Raw genomic sequence first — 22,191 nt, 5'->3', positions numbered from 1 at the left:
AGAAATATGCTCCTTAGAGATCAAAAGGGAGACTAGAATAGAATGAGACTGTAGAGAGATGATGTTTTCATTCATGCATGATGCATTCATTCATTCATTCAACATTCTCTGGGGTGGACAGATGGGAAAGGAGCTGGTCGCCAATGCGGAGGGCGATGAGCCCCTGCTAGCTTAGAGTGGCAGGGAGCAGGGGTAAGGGAGCAGAGGGGAAGCTCCAACTGAGCTTACTAGGATAGAGCTGAGAGGAGCAGAGACCTGACCCATTCCCGACTACATGCTCTGACTGATGAGGACTAAATAAATAAAGAATTAAAAATGGGACACCCTGAACACCAGGAGGGATGCTATTTGTGATGGATTGAAGCAATCAAATATGTTTAAACTGTAAAGTAATGATTATATTACTAACAAAAACAAAGATGCTAATTGGTCACAGTTTGGAGGATGCTGGGAAATCAACCCATTATTTTGAAACCAGTATATTTAGATATGGAAAGAATCAAGCATTTACACCCTTCCCTATATGAACTGTGCCACCTGGAAAGCAAATTATGAGGGCAATTTTTCTGTCTGGCTGTATTCCAACTGCTGAGAGAGAGTGGCGGGATTTGAATATCACCATTTTGCAAGGCAGAACAGCAAAAGCTGTAAAGGCTGACTGTACACACGGTGCCTCCAGATAACGAGCCTACCTCCATCTGTAAAGTGGGCTTGCAGAAGAAAGAACCTAAACACGATCCAATGTCTAGACCCAACTATGCTCTGCAGAAGATAGCAGTGTCCAGAGAATTTCATTCATGGAGGGTGCGAAGGTGACAAGGACATGGTAGAACACTGGAGAGATGCTGTCAGCAAATCCAGAGCGTGGGCAATTGCAGATCTGGCTCCTTCACAGGAGAGAGGGGAAAAGAAAGGAAGGGAGGGAGGAGAGAATGGAGGGATGCAAGGGAGGAAAAGAGGCAGAGACCATGGAAAGCCTGTAAAAATGTAGATATTTAAATCTACCAACCAGTTACAGTGTCTCCACTATTTGGATGCGGATTCAAACAAATACATTGCTAAAAAGCCAAAACAAAACCCAAAACAAAGAAGCGTGTGTATGTGTGTGTGTGTGTGTGCACGCGCTGCTACTACACACACACACACACACACACACACACACACACACACCCCAAACAAACCTGTGAAATATGTGTGGGATTGTAGAACATCACCTGTAGTAATCCCATTACTAAGGACACTGAGGCAGGAGGTCCTGACTATCATGCCAGCCAGAGCTACATAGTTAGACCCTGTCCCATAGTTAGACCCTGTCCCATAGTTAGACCCTGTCCCATAGTTAGACCCTGTCCCATAGTTAGACTCTGTCCTATTGTTAGACCCTGTCCCATAGTTAGACCCTGTCCCATAGTTAGACCCTGTCTCAAAGAGGAAAAAGAAAGCAAAAACACAACTTGGTCTACAGAGTTCCAGGACAACCAGGGCTACACAGAGAAACCAAAAAAAAAAGAAAAGAAAAGAAAAAGAAAAAGAAAAGAAAAAGAAAAAGAAAAGAAAAGAAAAAGAAAACAAAAACAAAGCAAAACACTGGATGGAAAATTAGGCAAGTACCAAGCCCACAGTCCCAGGCATTTAGGAAACTGAGGCAGAAGAATCCCTTAAATCCCTTAAACCCAAGAGTTTGAGGTTAACGTGGGCCGCATAAGGCCCGGTGTCTCACAGAATGAATAAAGACGAAATTTACAAGAGACTGGAAATCAAACACTGGAAGCTTGATAATTGATAATCCCTTGTGATTATGTTTAAAGAGAAAGAGTCAGTCATTCTCTTTAAAATATGTGCACTGAGAGACTGACAGATGAAATTAAATGGGAGATGGAACCTGGAAAAGATAGAGAGGAAGAGATTGGCCAGGAGTTGATAATTGTTGAAGCTGGGTAATAGATATCTAAGGGCCCATTATTCTGTGCTTGTTAAAACACTTTTGTTTTCATTTAGTGTAAATATGTGTGTGTGTGTGTGTGTGTGTGAGTGTATGCCACACTTAGCAGGATTCCCCAGAGCTGGAGTTACATCCTCTGTCACATCCTCTGGAAGGACAGCGCGTGCTCCCAACTTCTGAGGCACCTCTCCACCCTCTCTCTTGAATCAGGGTCTCAGTATGTAGCTCTGGCTAGCCTCGAACTTGCAGAAATCTGCCTGCCTTTGCCTCCTTTGTGCTGGGAGGAAAGGAGTGTACCTCCACACCCAACCCTGCTTTTCTAAAACAAACCAAAACAAACAATACAATAAAAATTTCCTGAACAAAAAGCTTAAGGACTCTGTGACACCTTTCCGGTCCCTAAGCCCCGAGAAGCTTTCTGGTGACCTGGGAGCTCTGCGGGCCTCCAGCGGATTCCTGGGACAGTCTCTGGCTCTCCTGAATGGGGGCGCTCTTGGGGAAGATCAGAAGAGAAATGTCTGTAGCTTTTCCATTGAGGAAGGCCAGCCTTTGTGGACCGTGTGTTTTTGTGAGTAGATAGCATTGGGGCACACTCTGCCTTAACACAGCCAAGGGTGTGATCTAAGGGCACCAAAAATAGCAGTAAGGCAACAGGGGAGGTGTCTCACGGGAGGCTCAGGGGCAGAGCAGGGACATCTTCTAACTCTGCAACCTGCCCACTCTCAATGTCTTCTACTCTTGCTCTGCCTCTAAACCCCCTTCCTCACTCCTCCATCTCAGAGAAGGTAGGAGATATCAAGGTGATCTGGGCACAAACGCCTGTCTGTGAGCCTGAGTGGATGCTGACTCTGGAGATTTTGTGACTCTCCAGGGACACTCAGGGTGCTCAGGTGGGAAGAATGAAGGGAAAGGGACAAGGACAGAATAACTTGCCCACTAGTCACCTGAATGCAAGCGTGAACTGAGACATCTTTGTGGGGAGCTGAGGAGCCCTAGAGGTGAGGCCATGCCTGCAAAGACTGTGGAATGCTGGCAGCGGTGGAGCACTGCTTCTTCCTCAGGGTTCAAGGGCAGAGTGTTCTGCTACCTGTTCTCAGTGGAAGACCCTGCAAGAGGAGCATATATGCGGGAATGGAGAGCCAGAGGTGTCCACCATCAAATGCACCATGGAGGACCTGGACGCCGGGCTGTGTGCTTTCTGAGCATTTAGTTGGCAGCAGCATGGCTTCGGAGGGAGTTAGAAACTGCCGTGCCTCAGCGTTATCAGCTGTAAAACATGGGCTGTGTTTTTTACATGGGCTGTGTAATGTCTGTCTTGGTTTTTTTTTGAGACAGGGTTTCTCTGTGTAGCCCTGGCTGTCCTGGAACTCACTCTGTAGACCAGGCTGGCCTGGAACTCAGAAATCGGCCTGCCTCTGCCTCCCAAGTGCTGGGATTCAAGGCATGCGCCACCACCGCCCAGTGGTAATGTTTGGCTTATGGTATTGCTGTGGGTATGAAATGGGGCAGTGTGCATAAATGCATGTGAGCCTTTTGGCACAGAGACAGACAGGTCATCAGTCCTTCTCACCATCACACAAGCCCCAGTCAGGCAGGATGTTCTCCTGTCTGTATGATACAGGTGACTGAACACGGGCTGCTATCGGTATTTTTGTGGGTTCTCTCCAGAGGCCAGCCCAGATCTTGCAGCTTATAGTTGTGGAAGCAGAGGCCTAGAGAGGGCTAGTAACTTAAGACTAGGTCTGCAGGGACTGTCAAGCTGGGACTCCACACTTGTGGAATTAGCCCCAGCAACATGAGCTGGAGAGAGCATCTCTGCTTAGCTCTCCCCACTTGGCCGATACTGTCTGGGTTCCCTCCAACCAGGCCTGCACATGGGAGATGCTGGTCTGAGGCTCAGGTTGGGTATGGATACTTCTGCTTGCTGTTAAGGGAGTTGTCAACCAGCCCCTACGCTTACTAGTTGCTAGACCCCAGGTCAGGTGAGTGGCCCAGAACACCTGTTCCACACCATGATGCTCTGAGGCTGGGTTGGCACAGGGATGGAGGAGGGGTGAGACAGCAGTACCCAGGCCAGCCTAGGAAGAGGAGGTACAGGGGGAAAAGCTTCAGAGAGGAGGGGACACATGTGACCTGCTCAAAGTCTGCCCAAGGGACAAGGCAGGAAGGGAACACCAGGCAGAGAGAACAGCTTGGACAGAGGCCAGGAAATTAAGAGGACGCTAAGCGAGGCCAGAGTCTAGGGATGTTGCCGTGAGTGGGGGTGGGGAGGTGCCGTTCTAATCAAAATGGCCACAAAAATAGAGGAAGGGCCTGAAAGCCATCTACTGGGGATGAGCTGGGAGCTTAAGGGCCATTGGAGCTGTTGAGATTTTAAAGGGGGTGGGGTGGGGTTGGGGTGCTGGAGAGATGGCTCAGTGACTAAGTACACTTGCTGCTCTTACAAAGGATCTGGGTTTAGTTCCCAGCACCCACGTGGTGGCTCACAATTACCTGCTACTCCGTTTTCAGAGGATTCCCTCTTCTGATCTTCATGGGCTCCAGATGTGCATGTCCTACACAAACACACATGTAGACCACCACTTGTACACGGAAAATAAAAATAAACTTTAGAGACTTAAGAGAGGGCCCGCGTAGCCAGATTGTGGTTTAGAAAACATACACTGAGGGTCTGGAAAGATGGCTCAGCGGGTAAGAGTGCCTGCTGCTATTCCTGAAGTCCTGGGTTCTGTCCCCAGCACCTCAGGGAGGCTAAAACAATCTAGAACTGTAGACTCATGGGATCTAATAACTTCTTCTTTGTGCGCAGACAAAAATGTAGACAAAACCTCCAAATGCACAAACACATACATTTTGGGTAAGTGTGGTGATGCATGCTTTTCATCCCAGTGCTAGAGAGCCAGAGACAGGTAGGTCTTTGAGTTCAAGGCCAGCCTGGTGTACAGAGAGAGTTCCAAGATAGCCAGGGCTACAAAGAGAAACTGTCTTGAAAAAACCAAAAAGAAAAAGGGGAAAGAAAATATAAAGGCTGGAGTGGAGTCTGGTGATACTGGGATCTCTGAGGGTAGAGGTGTCCTAGGGTCCCCAGTGGGCATGACAGAACAAGCCGAGAAGGTCGTGGGCCCTTTAATGAGCTGACTGGGATAATTCTCCTGTATCTAGGGTCCATCAGATACTCAATGAGACCCTGTTTCAAAAAAATAAAACAAACAAACAAACAAACAAACAAACAAAGCAAAACAAAAACCAAACCCAACCAACAACCAAAAACCAAAAAGTAAAAACAACAAAAATCCCAAGACCATGAATGGGGCCCAGTTGATGGAGTACTTGATTAGCATATACCGAGTCCTGAGTTCAGTCCCCAGCATTGCATAAAACCAAGCATGGGGGCATACACCTGTAATCTCAGCACTCAGGAGATGAGGCAGGGGGATAAGGAGTTCAAGGTCACCTTCACAGCATAGCACATTTGAGGCCAGCCTGGGCTACATGAGATTCTCTCATAAAACAAAATAGGGGTGGAGCAATGGCTCAGTGGTTTAAGAGCCCTGGTTGCTCCTCCAGAGGACCAAAGTTCCAGTTCTGATATGGCCGCTCACAACCACCTCTCTGTAACTCCAGTTCCAGGGGATCGGATGTCCGATTCCCTCTTCTAGCTTTCTGGGAGCACTGCATTCAGGTGGCGCACAGACATCCATGCAGGCAAAACACACGAACACACAAAATAATAAAACCTAAGGAGCTGGGCGGTGGTGGGCGGTGGTGGCGCATGCCTTTAATCCCAGCACTTGGGAAGCAAAGGCAGGCGGATTTCTGAGTTCAAGGCCAGCCTGGTCTACAGAGTGAGTTCCAGGACAGCCAGGACTACACAGAGAAACCCTGTCTTGAAAAAAAACAAAAAACAAACAAACAAACAAACAAACAAAAACAAACCAAAGGAGCAAGTGAAGTGCAGAATACTACGTCAAATATATATTTAAAAAAAAAAAAAGACACCAGATAAAACTCACTGTGGTCACGAGGGACAACTAGGGGACACCGTGTGTGAGGACAGTGTCCACCCCAGAGTCAGTGCTCTCTCTGGGAATGGGAAGAGGTGGCACTCTGGGCAAGGCTGGCCCCAGCTGCTCTGCCACACCTCTTCCCCCTCGCTCCCCCGCCCCCCTCCGCTTCTCTAACCTCTGTCCCTGTCACTCAACTGGCTAGGCTGGGACAACTATGGCAGCAGCAGTAACTTGGATTCCTCTCCTTGCAGGCAAGTTGGGGATCTTCTTTGGGGGAGGGACAGAATTGTGGAATTTAGAGGTTGTGAGGTAGAAGAGTAGGGGTTCCTCAGAAGATGGATTAGGGGAGGGTAAAGTAAGACCTAGAGGGTTTTGGGGGTGCTAATGATAAGTCCTCAGGGACCCAGGGCTGGGATCTGGGTTCTGGAGGATGGGTACTGGGTGCTTTGAGGGCAGAGGTGTCCTAGGGTCCTGGGTGGGCATGATGGGATAAGCCAAGAGGGTTGTGGGCCCTTTAATGAGCTGGCTGGGACTCTAATTCTGGCAGAGCAGGCTAAATTTGGCATTAAGAGGGAAGACAGAGGGAGTGGCGGGCAAGTCCACTTTGCTGGGCTTCTATTGGCCTAAAGCTCAGACTCTGCTCTGTGCTCTTCTCTGAGAAGTGGGGGGCCTCAGAACGGCTATCCCTTTTCTGGGGGTCCTCTCTTCTTCCAGCCTCCCTGACATTTGGTTGGGGCTCTTTTCCTGAGCATACACAGCATACTCCTTTCTCAACCTAACACCAGTCCCCTCCCACGTGAGCCAGGTGAAAAGTTGACTGGGGGTCTCCTCCATGAATTCAAAGAAAATGAAAGTCTGGGTCCTGTCACCCTCTACACTATGCAGCAGAGTAGGATCTACACCCCACCACATGCAGCAAGTCAGGAGCCCTTGGCTCTCAGCATCAGGAACACTGTGGGGAAAGGAGCTCACTTCTGCCCAGGACTGAAGCTGTCTGTGTGTTTGGGACTCCCGGGGGTGCCCATAGGTCTCCTGGCAGGGCTGAGGGACACTAAGGCCCAGCAGACAACTTTACACCCACTTGTGGGTCGTGTGTTTGTGCATCCTTTGGAACACGCCACCTTCCTGCGCCTTCCGGAACACATTGGTAAGAGAGGGCCCAGATGGGCTGGAGTGTGTCAGGGCAGCTCTCTTGTCCTGTCTCCACTTTCCAATTCCCTCTTGTTTCTCCCATCAGCGGTGCCACCCACTGTCCGATTCACCTACCACGCTCACCTCCAGGGACATCCGGACCTACCCAGATGGCTGCACTACACACAGCGAAGTCCCTATAACCCTGGCTTCCTCTATGGCACCCCTACTCCAGAAGATCGTGGGCACCAAGTCATTGAGGTGCCAGCATAGAGGCATCCAGACCCTGGGGGTGGCCACTGGGGCCAAAGGGTAACCCTGCCAGCAGGATTGGTGTTTATGCGTGCTTATTTGCATATAGTTTGCATACAGCCCACGTGTACCTTGTCAATTTCCACCTAGAGCCCCTCCTCAGACTTTTCATTCCCCCAGGTTACAGCCTACAATCGGGACAGCTTTGACACCACAGGACAGAGGCTACTGCTGCTGATTGGGGACCCTGAAGGTACCTCCTATTCCATTCCTCTGCTGGTGACATCTTTTTGTTTTCTTTTGTTTTTTTGTCTTCCGAGAGACAGGGTTTCTCTGTGTAGCCCTGGCTATCATGGAACTCACTCTGTAGACCAGGATGGCCTTGAACTCATAGAGATCTGCCTGCTTCTACCTCCTGAGTTGCTGGAATTAAAGGCATGAGTCACTACCACCAGGCTACTGGTGCCAATCTTGAAGACCCTCCCCTGGGAAAGAGAGTGTTGGGAAGTAATGGAGAGTCAAGCATCCTGGAGAGGGGACATCAGGGCAGAAATAGTGTTGGTAGCTTTAGGGAAGGAAGGAAGCTCTGGGATGAGGTCTGTTCTCGGGCTGCCCACAGGCTGCAGGGCACTCAGGGGTCATGGGCTAGTGTTGGAGAAGGGAACTCGGGGCCTGTGTTGTATGGAGGCTGTTGGGGGCAGAGGTGATGTGGGGGACTATGGGGATGCTTGGAGGAGGTTAGAAAGCACCTGGAGAGTCGGGCACAGAATGGGGTGCAGCTGAGTATCCACTTGGCCTCCCCAGGTCCCGGGTTGCCATACCAAGCTGAGTTCCTGGTGCGCAGCCATGATGTGGAGGAAGTGCTGCCCTCCACACCTGCCAACCGCTTCCTCACCGCCTTGGGGGGACTCTGGGAGCCAGGGGAGCTCCAGTTGCTCAACATCACTTCTGCCTTGGACCGTGGTGGCCGAGTCCCTCTTCCTATTGAGGGCCAGAAGGAAGGGTAAGCGGCAACCCGGGACGGGTTTCCTGGTTGGATGGCTAGCCACCTCCCAGTTTTCCCGAGTGCTGCAATGACATACTTTCATCAGTTCATCTCTTCATTGCACACCACTGCACATTTCCTTCCATCTCCTCGTCCTTCCTGGGCCCAAACCCTTGTCTGGCCTGAACTCTGAACAACTTACTGATGCCCCATGAGAACATATTAAGAGATTTCTAGGGTGCATAACCTTCATCTCAGGTTTTGGGGACTGTGACCGCTCCCATCAGGCCCCAATGTCTTCCACTGGCCACTTTGTCCCCACCAGGTCCTTGCCTACAGCCTACTAAGCTACTAAGCTGACAGTGGCTCCTTTCTGCTCCAGGGTATACATTAAGGTGGGCTCTGCCACACCCTTCTCCACCTGCCTGAAGATGGTAGCATCGCCTGACAGCTATGCCCGTTGTGCCCAGGGACAGCCTCCACTACTGTCCTGCTATGACACCTTGGCACCCCACTTCCGCATTGACTGGTGTAATGTGTCTCTGGTGAGGAGGGATCCTGGCTCTAGCGTCTGGGTTTGGGGTACAGTCTTCAACAAGTCTGCTCCAGCTATGATTTCTCTAGACCAGCCTTTTTTCTCTGATAGTGTCAGTTTGGGTCTCAGCCTCAGTCTGTTGTCTGTCATGGACACACACACACAAACAAACCCACTTTTATCTTCTACCACAAGAGGGCGACAAAGCCTACATCCGGACTCTCCAGCTTAGAGTCCCAGAACCTGCTCAGCCAAAACTATCAGGAATTCTTAGGCAAGAGCATGGCCCTCTGTGTGACACCTCTGTCTGTTTCCTGTGGAAGTGCCACCAAACAAGCCAACCTGCAGTAAGAAGCTCATTGTGGCTTCTTGGTGATGTTTCAAGGGACTCTAGAGATTCTAAGTCCAGGCTGGACACTGCTGGTGTGCCCTGCTCCTGGAAACCAGCAAAAGGAAACTCCGTAAGGGTCATTGACCACCTAGGGTAGGGTCATTGACAGCTATGCACGTTGTGCCCAGGGACAGCCTCCACTACTGTCCTGCTATGACACCTTGGCACCCCACCTTGGCACCTACTGAGACCTGTGTGCTGGGCACCACATTCCCCCCACGTTTCATCACTATGATTCACTGCTCTGAATTCACAGTTGAGGAAACTACATTGGGACAAGTCACCCCAGTGAATCACTAAGTCAGAGTTCAGACTCAGGCAGCCCAAACCTAGCACCAGCATTAGCCATTGTACATGCTTGCCTCTTCTGGATCTGGCTTCTCCTGGCCTCTCACCCAGTGTTTGTTCTGTAGTCACATGGGTTAGAGGAGACAGGTAGGAAAAAGGTCTGTGGTTGGGCTGGCAAGATCATTCAGTAAGAGCACTGTCTGCTCTTCTGAAGGTCCTGAGTTCAAATCCCAGCAGCCACATGCTGGCTCACAACCATCCGTAATGGGATCTGACGCCCTCTTCTGGTGTGTCTGAAGACAGCTACAGTGTGCTTACATATAATAATAAATCTTTAAAAAAAAAAAACAAAAGGTGATTCTGTGGGGTTTGTAGGTTGGTGGCAGCAGACACTCTGGCATGTCTCCTGTGGGATGTCTCCTGTGGGGCAGGGTCTCTGTGTCCATTGAGTTATGCCTGGGTCAGCCCTGGACTCTATGCAGGTCGACAAGTCAGTCCCAGAGCCCCTGGATGAGGTGCCTACTCCAGGCGACGGGATTTTGGAGCACGACCCATTCTTCTGCCCACCCACTGAAGCCACAGGCCGAGACTTCCTGACAGATGCCTTGGTGACCCTCTTGGTGCCCTTGTTGGTGGCTCTGCTGCTTACCCTGTTGCTGGCTTACATCATGTGCTGTCGGCGTGAAGGACGGTGAGTGTGTGTGCCGAACAGGGCAGGTTGACGCCTCTCAAGGGTCACTCTGGGGCTGGGGAAGCCATACTTTCCAGGGAATGCTATTCTCAACTGTAAGAGGTGTGTGGGGCTCCCTTTCTAGGTAGCTGGGGAGCCACTCTTGTCTGTCTTGGAACTAGGAGGGGGTTCTGACTATAAGCACGTGGAATTCCTACTGGGAGCTCTTGGGACATCACAGAGCAAAGCCAGATCTGTACTGACCCTTCTCCCCAACCTCTATTTTTCCCCACAGGCTGAAGAGAGACATGGCCACCTCTGAGTGAGTAAAGCAAAGTTGGGGGGCTGGAGAGGGGAGCCCCCAGGATTGTTGAAGAACCCTTTAGTCTCTATGAGCAACAAAGACCTCTGAGCCTTGGCCCCAGGCCAGCTGGGGGCTAAGCCCACATATTGACTTTGTCCTCTTGTGTTCTGGTCATAGATGAGGCTGTTGTGGCACAGGGAAAGGGGACCTGCCTCTGTCCAGAGGAAAGAACCTGAGAGGCAACAAAGGGCTACCAATGTGACTTCTTTCCCTTTTCTCCTCCTCTTCTGCCTTCATTCTCTTTCCTTTCCTTCCTTCCCCATCTCTCTCTCTCTCTCTCCTCTCTCTCTCTCTCTCTCTCTCTCTCTCTCTCTCTCTCTCTCTCTCTCTCTCCTCTTTTCCCTTCCTCTTTCCCTCCCTCCTGTGAGCCAGGGACCTAACTTACCTCTGGGTTCTCCATGAGGAGAGGATGTGGCTGGCCAAGCTGATGGCAATGGATGCTTTGAATCCTACCATATTTTTCCTAGCCCATTTTATTGTCTCAGATTCCTCTTGCCCTCGACTTCTCCTCCAACGCTCCCTGTCCCGTGCCTCTCTCAGCTCCTGGCCGAATTTTCCAACCCCCAGAACCCCAAAGATTCCAGAAGGCAATTGTGAACTAAGTTGGGTTTTATTCCCATTTCATGGCAAGCCTGGCACCCCGCCTGAGCCTGCCTTATTACTGGCGGCGGCCTTTAGCCACCCTCCGAACTCCTTTGAAAAGCCGGTTATTGCTCTTTTTGGAGCTTAGTGATTGGCGTGGTCCAGACTTCTGCCTCCGCTGGCGTCTCTTGGTCCTATCGTTGGACTTGAAGGTTTGCTTCTTGCCCAGGCGGAAAGAGCCAGAGGCACCCTTGCCGGTCACCTGCCTAAGCATGCCTTTCTTGACTAGATTCTGGACCACACGCTTGAAGCGCCAGGTGTTATGGGCCATATTGTACCCTGTGACAGACACAGCTTTCTTCAAGGCAGCAAGGGATACACGGCTGTGTACCCCCTTGTCAGCCACAGTCCTCAGAATCACCTTGGACATGGAGGGCTTCCGCAGGCTCTGGGTACTGAGGCTGGGCCCAGTTTTACTCTCGCTCTGGCTTGGGACCTGTGATGTGCTGGCATCTTGGTCTCCAGCCACCACAGTACTTGAGGTGGCGGATGCTGGTACCAGCGGCATAGCTCTCTGATTCTCTTCCGGAGATGGCTGTAGAGCGCCAGGTGCTAGGATCTCCAGGGTGGCGGCTGGAAAAGTCCACCCGGTTCCTCTCGGTAGTGGGTGGGCTGTGTTCTGGCTTCTGCTTCCCTCAGAGGCGCCTCCGTAGGGGGCTGGGGGGGAGAGGCGTCTGGGCCACACCTTGGCCAGAGAGAGGACCGAGGACGATCACCCACGATTGGCCTCAGCAGACTTGTGCTGGGGCTCAGGGGCTGGTGAAGTTATCTCTGCAGTGACCTCAAGGGGGCTATTGTGAGGTAGGCAGAATCCTGTGGGGGGTCATAGTAGCCCCCATTGTTCCTTCTTAGGAAGGTCTGAGGCGACAGGTAGTGGGGAACATCTGATATGTCAGATGCCCTTTGGAGGAAGGCTGTAGCTGCTTGAGCCCACACAGGGAATGCCCATACATATATGGAGTATATGTGCATTTCTGAACCACTTCTAGAACATTTGGAATCCTCAGATTTACTTAGTGATGCTGTGTGTGGAATCCAGGGTTTCTCACATACTAGGCAAGTGTCTCACCACTGAACTATATCTAAGTCCTCAGTTTATTTTTTTTAAACTTATTTTTTTTTAAATTAGATTTATCTCATTTATGTGAGTACACCATCACTGTGTTCAGACACAGCAGAAGAGGGCATCAGATCTCATTACAGAGGGTTGTGAGCCACCATGTGGTTGCTGGGATTTGAACTCAGGACCTTCCGAAGAGCAGTCGGTGCTCTTCCCCGCTGAGCCATCTCACCAGCCAATATAAACTGTTTTTAAGATGATTTCATTGTACAGCCCAAGGTGGCCTCAAACTCAAGCTTTTCCTGCCTCAGGCTCCCATGCCCTGTGCCACCATGCCTAGTAGAAAACTTATTGTTTACAAAGAAAATTCTCTGTTCTGACTTGAAGATCAGGAGTTTGGGAAAATGTTACCAGACAAAGCTCAAAGTAAAGCAGGTTCACGTGAATGAGAAAGTAAAGCAGGCTCACATGAATGAGAAAGTTGAAAACACCATCCCCTGGAGGTCAAATTCACTGCTGGGCTTGCTATAGTAAAGTATAGATTACTATAATAATAGCTCAGAGAGGTCAAACAACTTACCAAATGTCACAGAGCAGTAAGAGCAGAGGCCCAATGATTAAAAAACAAAACAAAAACAAATCAAGGCAAGTCCTGATGCTCTACTTCTGTGCTCACTTGGCTTCATGGTACAGTCCAAGCTGGCCTCAAACTCAAACTCAGACACATGGCAGCTTGCTCTGGGACAGCAGAAAGCAAGGACCTAGGACTGTCATGTAGGGTTAAAGTTGGACCTGAAGTTGGAATTCAGGAAGGGCCTTCTGATGGGTGTGGCCACTCCCTGTAGCAGCAGTAGATTCTGCTCCATGCTGAGGATGGAGCTGGTGGGCTATGGGAAAGGCAGAAAAGTCAAAAGAGGAAGCAAAAGAATGGGTAAGATGCCAGTCGAACGTAAAGAGATAGTCTTGATGCTTGGAGCTGATACTGAAAGAGGTTGAGAAGAGCTAGACGAGACTGAGAAGACCATGGGGATAGAAAAATGTTAGATGGCTGGGGATGCAGCCACTTAGGAGGGCACTCGTATGTGAGAAACTCTGGATTTGACCCTCAGTATCATGTAAACTGAGCATGAGGCACACCCCTGTAATGTTCGAAGTTGGGAGATGGAAGCAGGAGGATCAGGAGTTCAAGGTCTGGGCAGTGGTGGTGGATGCCTTTAATCCCAGCACTTGGGGAGGCAGGCGGATTTCTGAGTTCGAGGCCAGCCTGGTCTACAGAGTGAGCTCCAGGACAGCCAGGGCTATACAGAGAAACCCTGTCTCCAAAAACCAAAAAAAAAAAAAAAAGAGTTCAAGGTCATCCTCAGTCAATATGGAGTTTGAGGCCTGGGCCGTTTTAAGTTTTAAACAAGCCAAACCACAACACCAGACTATAAAACCCAGGTAATACTAGCTTCTGCACATATGAATTCTGTGTGGGCAGCTGCTCCTGCCTTGGCATCTTGTGAGTTACCTATGCCGGCCACTATTCCAAACACTCAGCTGTGTTTTCTTTACTCTGCATAACAATGGGGCACATGGTAGGGTATGGGCATTATTATCTCCACTTGACAGCTGGAAGAAATGGAGGCAGAAAGGGTAAAGCCAAGAACATACAGCTTTAAATCAAGGCTGTCTGTATGCTGAGCCCTGCCTCAATCACTGGGCAAAAGCAGGTACCCATATTTGAGTGATCCAGCAACCAGAGAAGACAAATTGATACCAGCATAGTGGGGTGTTCCTGTGAAAACCTGACCCTGTTCGGGGGAGGCAGACAGCAGGGTGGCTCTGAGGCAGTGCCAGGCTAGCTCCTAGAAGCCAATTCCAAGAGCCGATAATCTTCTGCTTGTGTCTCCAGCATCCAGATGTTTCACCACTGTTCCATCCATGGGAATACAGAAGAGCTTCGGCAAATGGCAGCCAGCCGTGAGGTGCCCCGGCCTCTTTCCACCTTGCCCATGTTCAATGTGCGTACAGGAGAGCGGTTACCTCCCCGAGTAGACAGCGCCCAGATGCCTCTCATCCTGGACCAGCACTGAGAGCCCTGCCAGGTGGGTCTAGCTGCGTAGTGCCATCCTCCAACCAAGAAATAAGGGAGCCTTTATCTCAAGGCTGGGGATGATTGGTAGGATATGGGAGATCAATCCACCTGCCTGCCTCCATGCACAGGTGCTCAACAGTGCTGGAATTGTACCCCACAACTGCCAAACAGTCAGGGCCAGAGGGTCAGGATAAGGGATACAGGAGTCTGGAACCTCCTGTCTACATCCATTTTTAGCTCCAGCTCCAGCTGCACCACTCAGAGCTGCTGACCTGTGAATATGTCTACAACTGATTCAAACTCCTAGCCTGCTTGGACCTCCGGCTCCAAACAGGCCGATGGATGGTGTGGAGAGGGGTGAGGGTGCTTGGAGTCAGCACCCAAGAATAAAAACATACCTGCTGCTTATCGATTCTGGTGCTTCTGTCTCCGCCTCTGTTTCCCTTCTGAGCATCCCCAGGGGATGCCAACTTGCCCTTTGGATGCTTCCAATTTTGCTGTTCTCAAATTCACTGCATCTGGTCATGAGGTTTGACTGGATCATGAGCCACACTTTCTAGACTAGGAAACTAAAGCCTATGGAGAGAGAAAGCAACTTGCCATTGTCACAGAGCAAGCCCTGTTTGCCTTCTGTGGAGCTGAGGTCTTTGAGAAGTAGAGGATCCAGGTCCTTACCTAAAGATCTGGTTGACACCTGCCACAGTTCCCTGCAGAAACTTTTGTTGCATGCTGTGTTTGGGGAGAGGCTGATCTTAGTAAGGAGCACTGTCTGCTAGTCTAGGTGCCAGAGGTCTGTCATTCTAGAATGTTCTTTGAGCTAAGTATTGCCAGTGTGGCTTCTTCCTCACAAGCTCAGGGATGTTTGTCTGGTTATGTAGGGGCCTGGGACTATTTGCCCAGGTTGCTACATCTGGAGCAGGCCAGCTCTGCTTCACCATCTGCCATCTGCTCTGAGATAGGTCTTACAGGATCCCACTTTCTTGGGAGGACAGGCTGAGACTAAGTCTGAAAAGCTTAACTAACCCTAACTGTCTTAGTTAGAGTTTGTATTCCTGCACAAAACATCATGACCAAGAAGCAAGTTGGGGGAGAAAAGGGTTTGTTCAGCTTACACTTCTCTAGCTGCCTGCAGCCACACAAACTGGTTTTCCTGAAGGAGAGGCAGGAGTCTGGAAAAAATATGGGGGAATTGGGCTTCGAGAGGAATGATGAGACCAAGTTGAAGTTCCTGATCAAGGTCCAACTTTACTTAGGAACATTAGATAGATAAATACATTTCAGAAAATGAAAGCAACTCTCTCAAAGCCAGAATCTTGTCAGGCCATTAGCATCTTGTCCCTAGCAGAAACTCAGGTGGTGGCTCCTAGCAGGAACTTCAAGAGAGATAGAGAAGTGGCAGAACAAAAGAGCTTTGTTTATGTCAAGAAGCCTTACCCTAGGCAAGGTGAGGTCCAAATCAGCTGGCTTTTGGCTGGGGGAGGTTATAGTTCCTCCTATTTTACTTATTAAAAATTAGCTGGACTGGGCATAAGATATATTTATGCACCATAATCCTGCCTGGGAATTATGGTGGCTCGTGGCCCTGTCTGTCTTAGGTGTAGATCTACTGTTCTCTCCCTTACCCGTCTCGGAAATCATGTGCAGCTAGTTTGTGTTTATTTGCACAAACCAGACCTTTTAGTGTTTATTATTAATAAACACGACCGGGGCTGGAGAGATGGCTCCGTGGTTAAGAGCACTGACTGCTCTTCCGAAGGTCCTGAGTTCAAATCCCAGCAACCACGTGGTGGCTCACAACCATCTGTAATGAGATCTGACACCCTCTTCTGGAGTGTCTAAAGACAGCTACAGTGTACTTACATATAATAACAAATCTTAAAAAAAAAAAAATTAAAAAGAAAAAAAGAAAAACCAAACCAAAACAACAACAACAACAACAACAACAACACGACCTCTTGGCACATGACTCTGTCTTAGGTTGGTGAGAGCTGTAGATTCAGTGACCCGTCTTTGGCTGCAGACCCTCATACACTTCCACATTGTTGTTCATCACCAAACGAAGTCAGGACAAACTCACACAGGACAGGAAATTGAAGGCAGAAGCTGGATGCAAAGGTCATGGAGAAATGTTATTTACTGGCTTGCTTCCCCTGGCTTGCTCAGCTTGCTTTCTTATAGAACCCAAGACTACCAGACCAGGGATGGCACCACCCACAATGGGCCCTCCCACCACTGATCACTAATTGAGAAAATGCCTTACATCTGGATCTCCTGGAGGCATTTCCTCAAGGGAGACTCCTTTCTCTGTGATAACTCCAGCTTGTGTCAAGTTAACACACAAAACCAGCCAGTACAACTGACCCCTTGTCAACTTGACACACAAACACATCACTATTAAGCCTTAACCCTTACTTTCTCATTCATCCACAAGGTCTAAATAACTTAATTTGCACAGTCTTTACAAATTCTTACATATTAAAATTTCAATCCCTTTAAAATAATCCAATCTCTTTTGAAAGTCAAAGTTTTTTTTTTTTTTTCAAAGTCTGTTAAGTGTGGGCTCCACTAAAATACTTTCTTACTTCAAGAGGGAAAAATGTCAGGGCACACTCACAACCAAAAGCAAAATCAGACTCTAACCATTCAATGTCTGGGATCCACTCATGATCTTATGGGTTCCTCCAAGGGCTTGGGTCACTTCTCCAGCTCTGCCCTTTGTAGCACACACCTTGTCTTCTAGGCTCCAGCTGCCTGTCCTCCACTGCTGCTGCTGTTCTGGTGGTCATCTCATGGTACTTGCATCTCCAAAACACTGCTGACTTCTGCTGCAACTGGGCTGCAGCAAATAGCCTCTCATAAGCTCTTTTCATGGTGCTAAGCCTCAACTGCTCTGCATGACCCCTTCAGTCCTGGATCTTCAACAGTCACTGAAGCTGCACCTTCACCATGGTTCAGGCACAATAGCCTCTCCTGGCCCCTCAAAGTGCCAAGCATCAGCTACTACCCCTTCATGTTTCAAAACCAGTACCACCTAGTGACTCTTATACATTACCAAGTCTGGCTGCCAATATGAGGTACAACCATGGCTGTCTCTGGAACACAGCTTCTCCGTGCTCTTAGGAAATACTTCCCAGAAGATTTCACTTTAGTGATGCTGGTTTCTTCTTAGTCACTGGTAATTTCTTAGCTCTGGCCAATCAGCATCAATAGTCCCTGTAATGCAAAGGTTTTGCTTTAGTAGTTCTGGTATCTTGCTAATCACAACTGAATTCTTCAGCCCCAGCTAACCAAAATCACAGAATCTTCACAATCAAAATAGCAATGGTCCTAATAAGAGTCTTTAATCTTCACTCTGAAATTTCACAAGTCAGGCTTCCTTTTTTTTTTTTTTTTTTTTTTTTTTTTTTTTTTTTTTTTTTTTTTTTGTTTTTCGAGACAGGGTTCTGTGTAGCCCTGGCTGTCCTGGAACTCACTCTGTAGACTAGGCTGGCCTCGAACTCAGAAATCCGCTTGCCTCTACCTCCCAAGTGCTGGAATTAAAGGCGTGCGCCACCACTGCCCAGCCAGGCTCCCATTTTCTGTACTGTTCTCAACATTATCTTCTAAGCTCTTACACATCATCCCACAGAGCTCTTAACACCCAATGGCTCTTCTAGTTCAAAATTTCAAAGTCCTTCCACAGTCCTCCCCAAAACATGGTCAGGCTGTCACAGGAATGCCCAACTCCCAGCACCAATTTGTCTTAGTCAGGGTTTGTAGTCCTGCACAAACATCATGACCAAGAAGCAAGTTGAGGAGGAAAGGGTTTATTCAGCTTACACTTCCACATTGCTGTTCATCACCAAAGGAAGTCAGGACAGGAACTCACACAGGGCAGGAGCCTGGAGGCAGGAGCTGATGCAGAGGCCATGGAGGGGTGCTGCTTACTAGATTGCTTCCCCTGACTTGCTCAGCTTGCTTTCGTTTAGAACCCAGCCCAGGGATGGCACTGCCCACAATGGGCCTCCCACCATTGATCACTGAGTGGGAAAAATGCCATAGAGCTGGATCTCATGTAGGACTTTCCTCAAGGGATGCTCCTTTTTCTCTGTGATAATTCCAGCCTGTGTCAAGTTGGCATCCACAACCAACCCATACAGGGACCCTGATAGAAAGTAACAACAAAGGAGCAAGGGCACATGGTCCATCTCTTCTAAGAGAATGCATAGGAGTGTGTCACCCCACAACATGGCCCCTCTTTATGGCTTCTTTCCTAGGAGCTTCTGGCTTCTTAGCTCCCAGTTTTTCTTTTCTTTTGACAGGGTCTCCCTACATAGCCTTTGCTGTCCTGGAGCTCACTATGTAGATCAGGCTGGCCTCAAACTCCCCTAGATTTTTACAACTCCCTTCACTTGTGGTCTCTGCTCTAAAACATATCCCCAGATTGACTCTCCCTGTCCCTTCTGCTGCTTTGCCCTCCAGAGTCCCTTCAGAGCCCTCTTGGCTCTCTGATAGGAGATGCTATCTGAGCTCATGGGTTATAGGTCTTCTGGGCTGTTGAGCTGGCTCAGCCTTTAAAGGCGAGGCTCACAATCAAAACATCAAGTCTTTTGCCAGCACTAGATTCAGGATTCTCCCCCACCCTCTCTCTAATAGCCCACCCCACTCCCACCCCTTCAGGTCCAGCACAGCTCCTGCAACAGAAGATGGCAGGCAAGGCTATTTGAAGGGAATACCTGAGGGATAGCTGTCTGTGTGTCTGCTCAGAGTTCTTATTTTTGTTTTAATTTATTTGGTGCTTTGCCTACATGTATGTCTGTGTGAGGGTGTCTGGTCCCCTGGAACTGGAGTTACTGACAGTTGTGATCTGCCATGTGGGTGCTGGGAATTGAATCCAGGTCCTCTGGAAGAGCACTGTGCTCTTAACTGCTAAACCATCTCTCTACAACGGAGTTTTGTTTTTGTTTGTTTGTTTTTAGTTTCTATGTGTATGGGTGTTTTGTCTGCATGTATGCCCCGTGGAGACCAAAGGAAGTGTCAGATCCCCTGGGACTGGAGTTACAGACAGCTAGCTGTAAGCTGCCATGAAGGTGCCTAGAATCAAACTCTGGTCCTCCAGAAGAGCAGCCAGTGCTCTTAACTGCTGAGTCATCTTAAAGGCTAGTTAAGTGCGGTAATGAGAAGGGGGGCATGGAGTGTAGAACAGGATGGCAATCCCATTGAGATAACTCACTACCTTGAGACCAACCTGCTCAGAGCTCTGAAGGAGACGGCGCTTTCTCTGTGGGCAAAAGTAAGGAAGTCTCGACCACTATCACTTGTACTCCGTTCTACCTTTTCTGGGCACCGCATGCCCATGAGCTGCGTAATTATGGAGCTGGGTTGGTAAGTACGGACAGAGGCTGGCAGGGTGGGGCGGGAGGTGGGGTGCTCGCACGATATTCAGTGACCGTGGCTGGAGGGATAGTCTCTGATCCAATGGCTCTTTGCAGAACAGATGCCTCTGACTTCTCATTGGCTACTCCCCCGCCCCGCCCCGCCCCCAAGCCTTTCAGCTGATGGGCAGGCACAGCTCCAGCTCTGGGTCACTGTCCTGCGGCTAGCTTCAACTGGGTCCCTGCACCCTTAAAGGTGGGGGCTGCTGGCTCCCCTCTCAACTCTGTCTGGTCTCCTGCATGTCCTTCCTGGGCTGGTCAAGGGCGGGAGAATAAGAAGTCAGCTCCTCCCTCCCTCTGCTTCCTGGCCTTGCCTGGGGCTCTTGGCAGTCTCTTCCTCCCAGCTGGGTTCCAAAGAGCACACAGGAGCCTGCTTGGCTGTCTTCCTGAAAGGAAGTGGCCCAGACAAGTAGCCGGGAGGATGGCGTGACTACCGAAGACACTGAGCCCTGCCTGGGCATCCACATGTGAACGCCCAGATGACCAGCAGTACAGAGGGAGGACACAGACACACTCTCTGGACAGAAGCCTCTCCTGGAAGAGTAACCAAAACGGGCTTCCTACAATCCTGACGGAGTAGCAGCTGTCTCCGGCCCCTACGTCTCCAGCCCCTCCCCCCCTTTTTGTGGCTTCATCCCAGCACTCACTCCACCCTACTTCTAGTCCCCTTGATGGCCCTGTTTATGTGGCCTGATGAGTGGCCTCCACCTTCATTCTAAATACAGACTACACATGCACGGCCGGACTCTGCAGCCATTTCCACACCACCTTCTATTGTCCAGATACTGGAATACAGGGGCTGCCGACAGCGGGCCTCAACCACTGAGGCCCCATCTCTCCAGACCAGGTTTAAACATGGCTCTGGCACACCGAATTGGCCTCAACAGTTAGTTTGTTCCTAAATGGAGTCATTCCTACTTCAGGGCTAAAGTGAGAACTCATGAGGGTAGGCACTAGAAATGGCATTATCCTGGGTGGCACACAGCCTCCCCATGGTGAGAGGTGTGTGGGTCTCTCTGACCCGTCAGATCCAGACCGATAGGCTCTGCTTCCCCCAATGCCTCAAGAAATTTTTGTTTTTCCTTCTGAATGGAAAGGAATGATGACGTTCATACTCCTTAAATGCAAGGGTGTTGCTGGTCACGTGTGAATACCAGAAATACAGGTAGTTCTGAGATGTGTATGGTTTTAGGGTTGAGATTATGGTTAAATAAGATATGAAACTAGTTTCACCTGACTTTTTTTTTTTTTTTGACATAGGGTCTCATGTAACCCAGGCTTTGAACTAGATAGGATGCTAAGACCTTGAGTGTTTGACCCTGTCTTCTCCTCTCATGTGGTATCGAAATTGAACCCAGAGCATTGTGCATGCTAGGAATCATTGTACCAGCTGAGCTACCCCTCAGCTCATCCCCCCCCCCCTTTAAACATGGATGCTAGAAAAGGAAAAATATGGGGCTGGAGAGATGGCTCAGTGGTTAAGAGAACTGACTGCTCTTCCAGAAGACCAGGGTTCAATCCCAGCACCCATATAGCAGCTCACAACTGTCTGTAACTTAGGTTCCAGGGGACCCTGCACCTTCACAAAGACACACATGCAGGCAAAACACCAATGCATAGAAAATAAAATAAAGAAAGAAAGAAAAGAAAATGAAAAATATATGAGTTTCCCACAATCTACTTTTTTTTTTTTTTCTCGAGACAGGGTTTCTCTGTATAGCCCTAGCTGTCCTGGAACTCACTCCGTAGACCAGGCTAGCCTCGAACTCAGAAATCCACCTGCCTCTGCCTCCCAAGTGCTGGGATTAAAGGTGTGCGCCACCACTGCCTGGCCACAATCTACTTTTTAACATTGCATGTACGCGCATGCCCCCCCCCCCCAGGCACACACACATATATACACTCACACACACACACACACACAGAGGCACACACTCATACACATACACAGGCGCACACATACCCCCATTGTGCGCACATGAGTGTGTGTGTGTGTGTGTGTGTGTGTGTGTGTGTGTATGCAGGTTCCATGGCATGTATATGGAGGTTGAAGAAAACTCAAGCTTGGCACCCAGTACTGTTACTTCTGTGCCATCTCTCTAGCCCCACACTCTATTGTCATGGTGGTAATGATTTCATGGCTTTTCCAAATCCACTCAGACCCAGAGCTCAGTCTTTTGCTCTTTCTGCTCACTGTTGGCTGGTGTTCCACAGCCCTCCAGGTGGAAGCCTGCCCCATAGCAACTGGATGTCTTCCAACTTGAGAGCCTTTGTGCTCTGTAATGGCTTCCATTCCTGTCCTGCCTCTTAACCCCCTCCTCTTCCTTTTTCAGTTGCCTCACCTTTCATTTTCTCCTACAATCTGTCTGTCTGTCTGTCTCTTCTTTTTTTTTCTTTTTTCTTTTTTCTTTTTCTTTTCTTTTCTTTTCTTTT

At 49.4% G+C, this 22,191-nt stretch overlaps 2 protein-coding genes across 2 annotated transcripts; one reads left to right on the top strand and one right to left on the bottom strand.

Moving 5' to 3' along the window:
* The first annotated feature begins 6,828 nt into the window (after positions 1-6,828).
* Sgca (sarcoglycan alpha) lies at positions 6,829-14,756 on the top strand. Its single transcript, XM_031354062.1, has 9 exons — positions 6,829-7,096; positions 7,187-7,341; positions 7,513-7,585; positions 8,137-8,335; positions 8,700-8,862; positions 10,014-10,222; positions 10,497-10,523; positions 14,162-14,354; positions 14,582-14,756. The coding sequence occupies exons 1-8, from the start codon at positions 6,829-6,831 to the stop codon at positions 14,340-14,342; spliced, it is 1,275 nt and encodes a 424-aa protein (XP_031209922.1). The 3' UTR covers positions 14,343-14,354; positions 14,582-14,756.
* Positions 11,157-11,978, bottom strand: LOC116078457 (spermatid-specific linker histone H1-like protein). Its single transcript, XM_031353697.1, has one exon. It carries the CDS (start codon positions 11,713-11,715, stop codon positions 11,224-11,226), a length of 492 nt encoding a protein of 163 aa, XP_031209557.1. The 5' UTR covers positions 11,716-11,978; the 3' UTR covers positions 11,157-11,223.
* Positions 14,757-22,191: the final 7,435 nt, after the last annotated feature.

This window comes from Mastomys coucha, unplaced genomic scaffold, assembly GCF_008632895.1.
Source record: "Mastomys coucha isolate ucsf_1 unplaced genomic scaffold, UCSF_Mcou_1 pScaffold5, whole genome shotgun sequence".
NCBI classification, from domain to species: domain Eukaryota; kingdom Metazoa; phylum Chordata; class Mammalia; order Rodentia; family Muridae; genus Mastomys; species Mastomys coucha.
The sequence above is the reverse complement of the archived record's forward strand: the minus strand, read 5'-3'. Positions and strand labels throughout refer to the sequence as shown.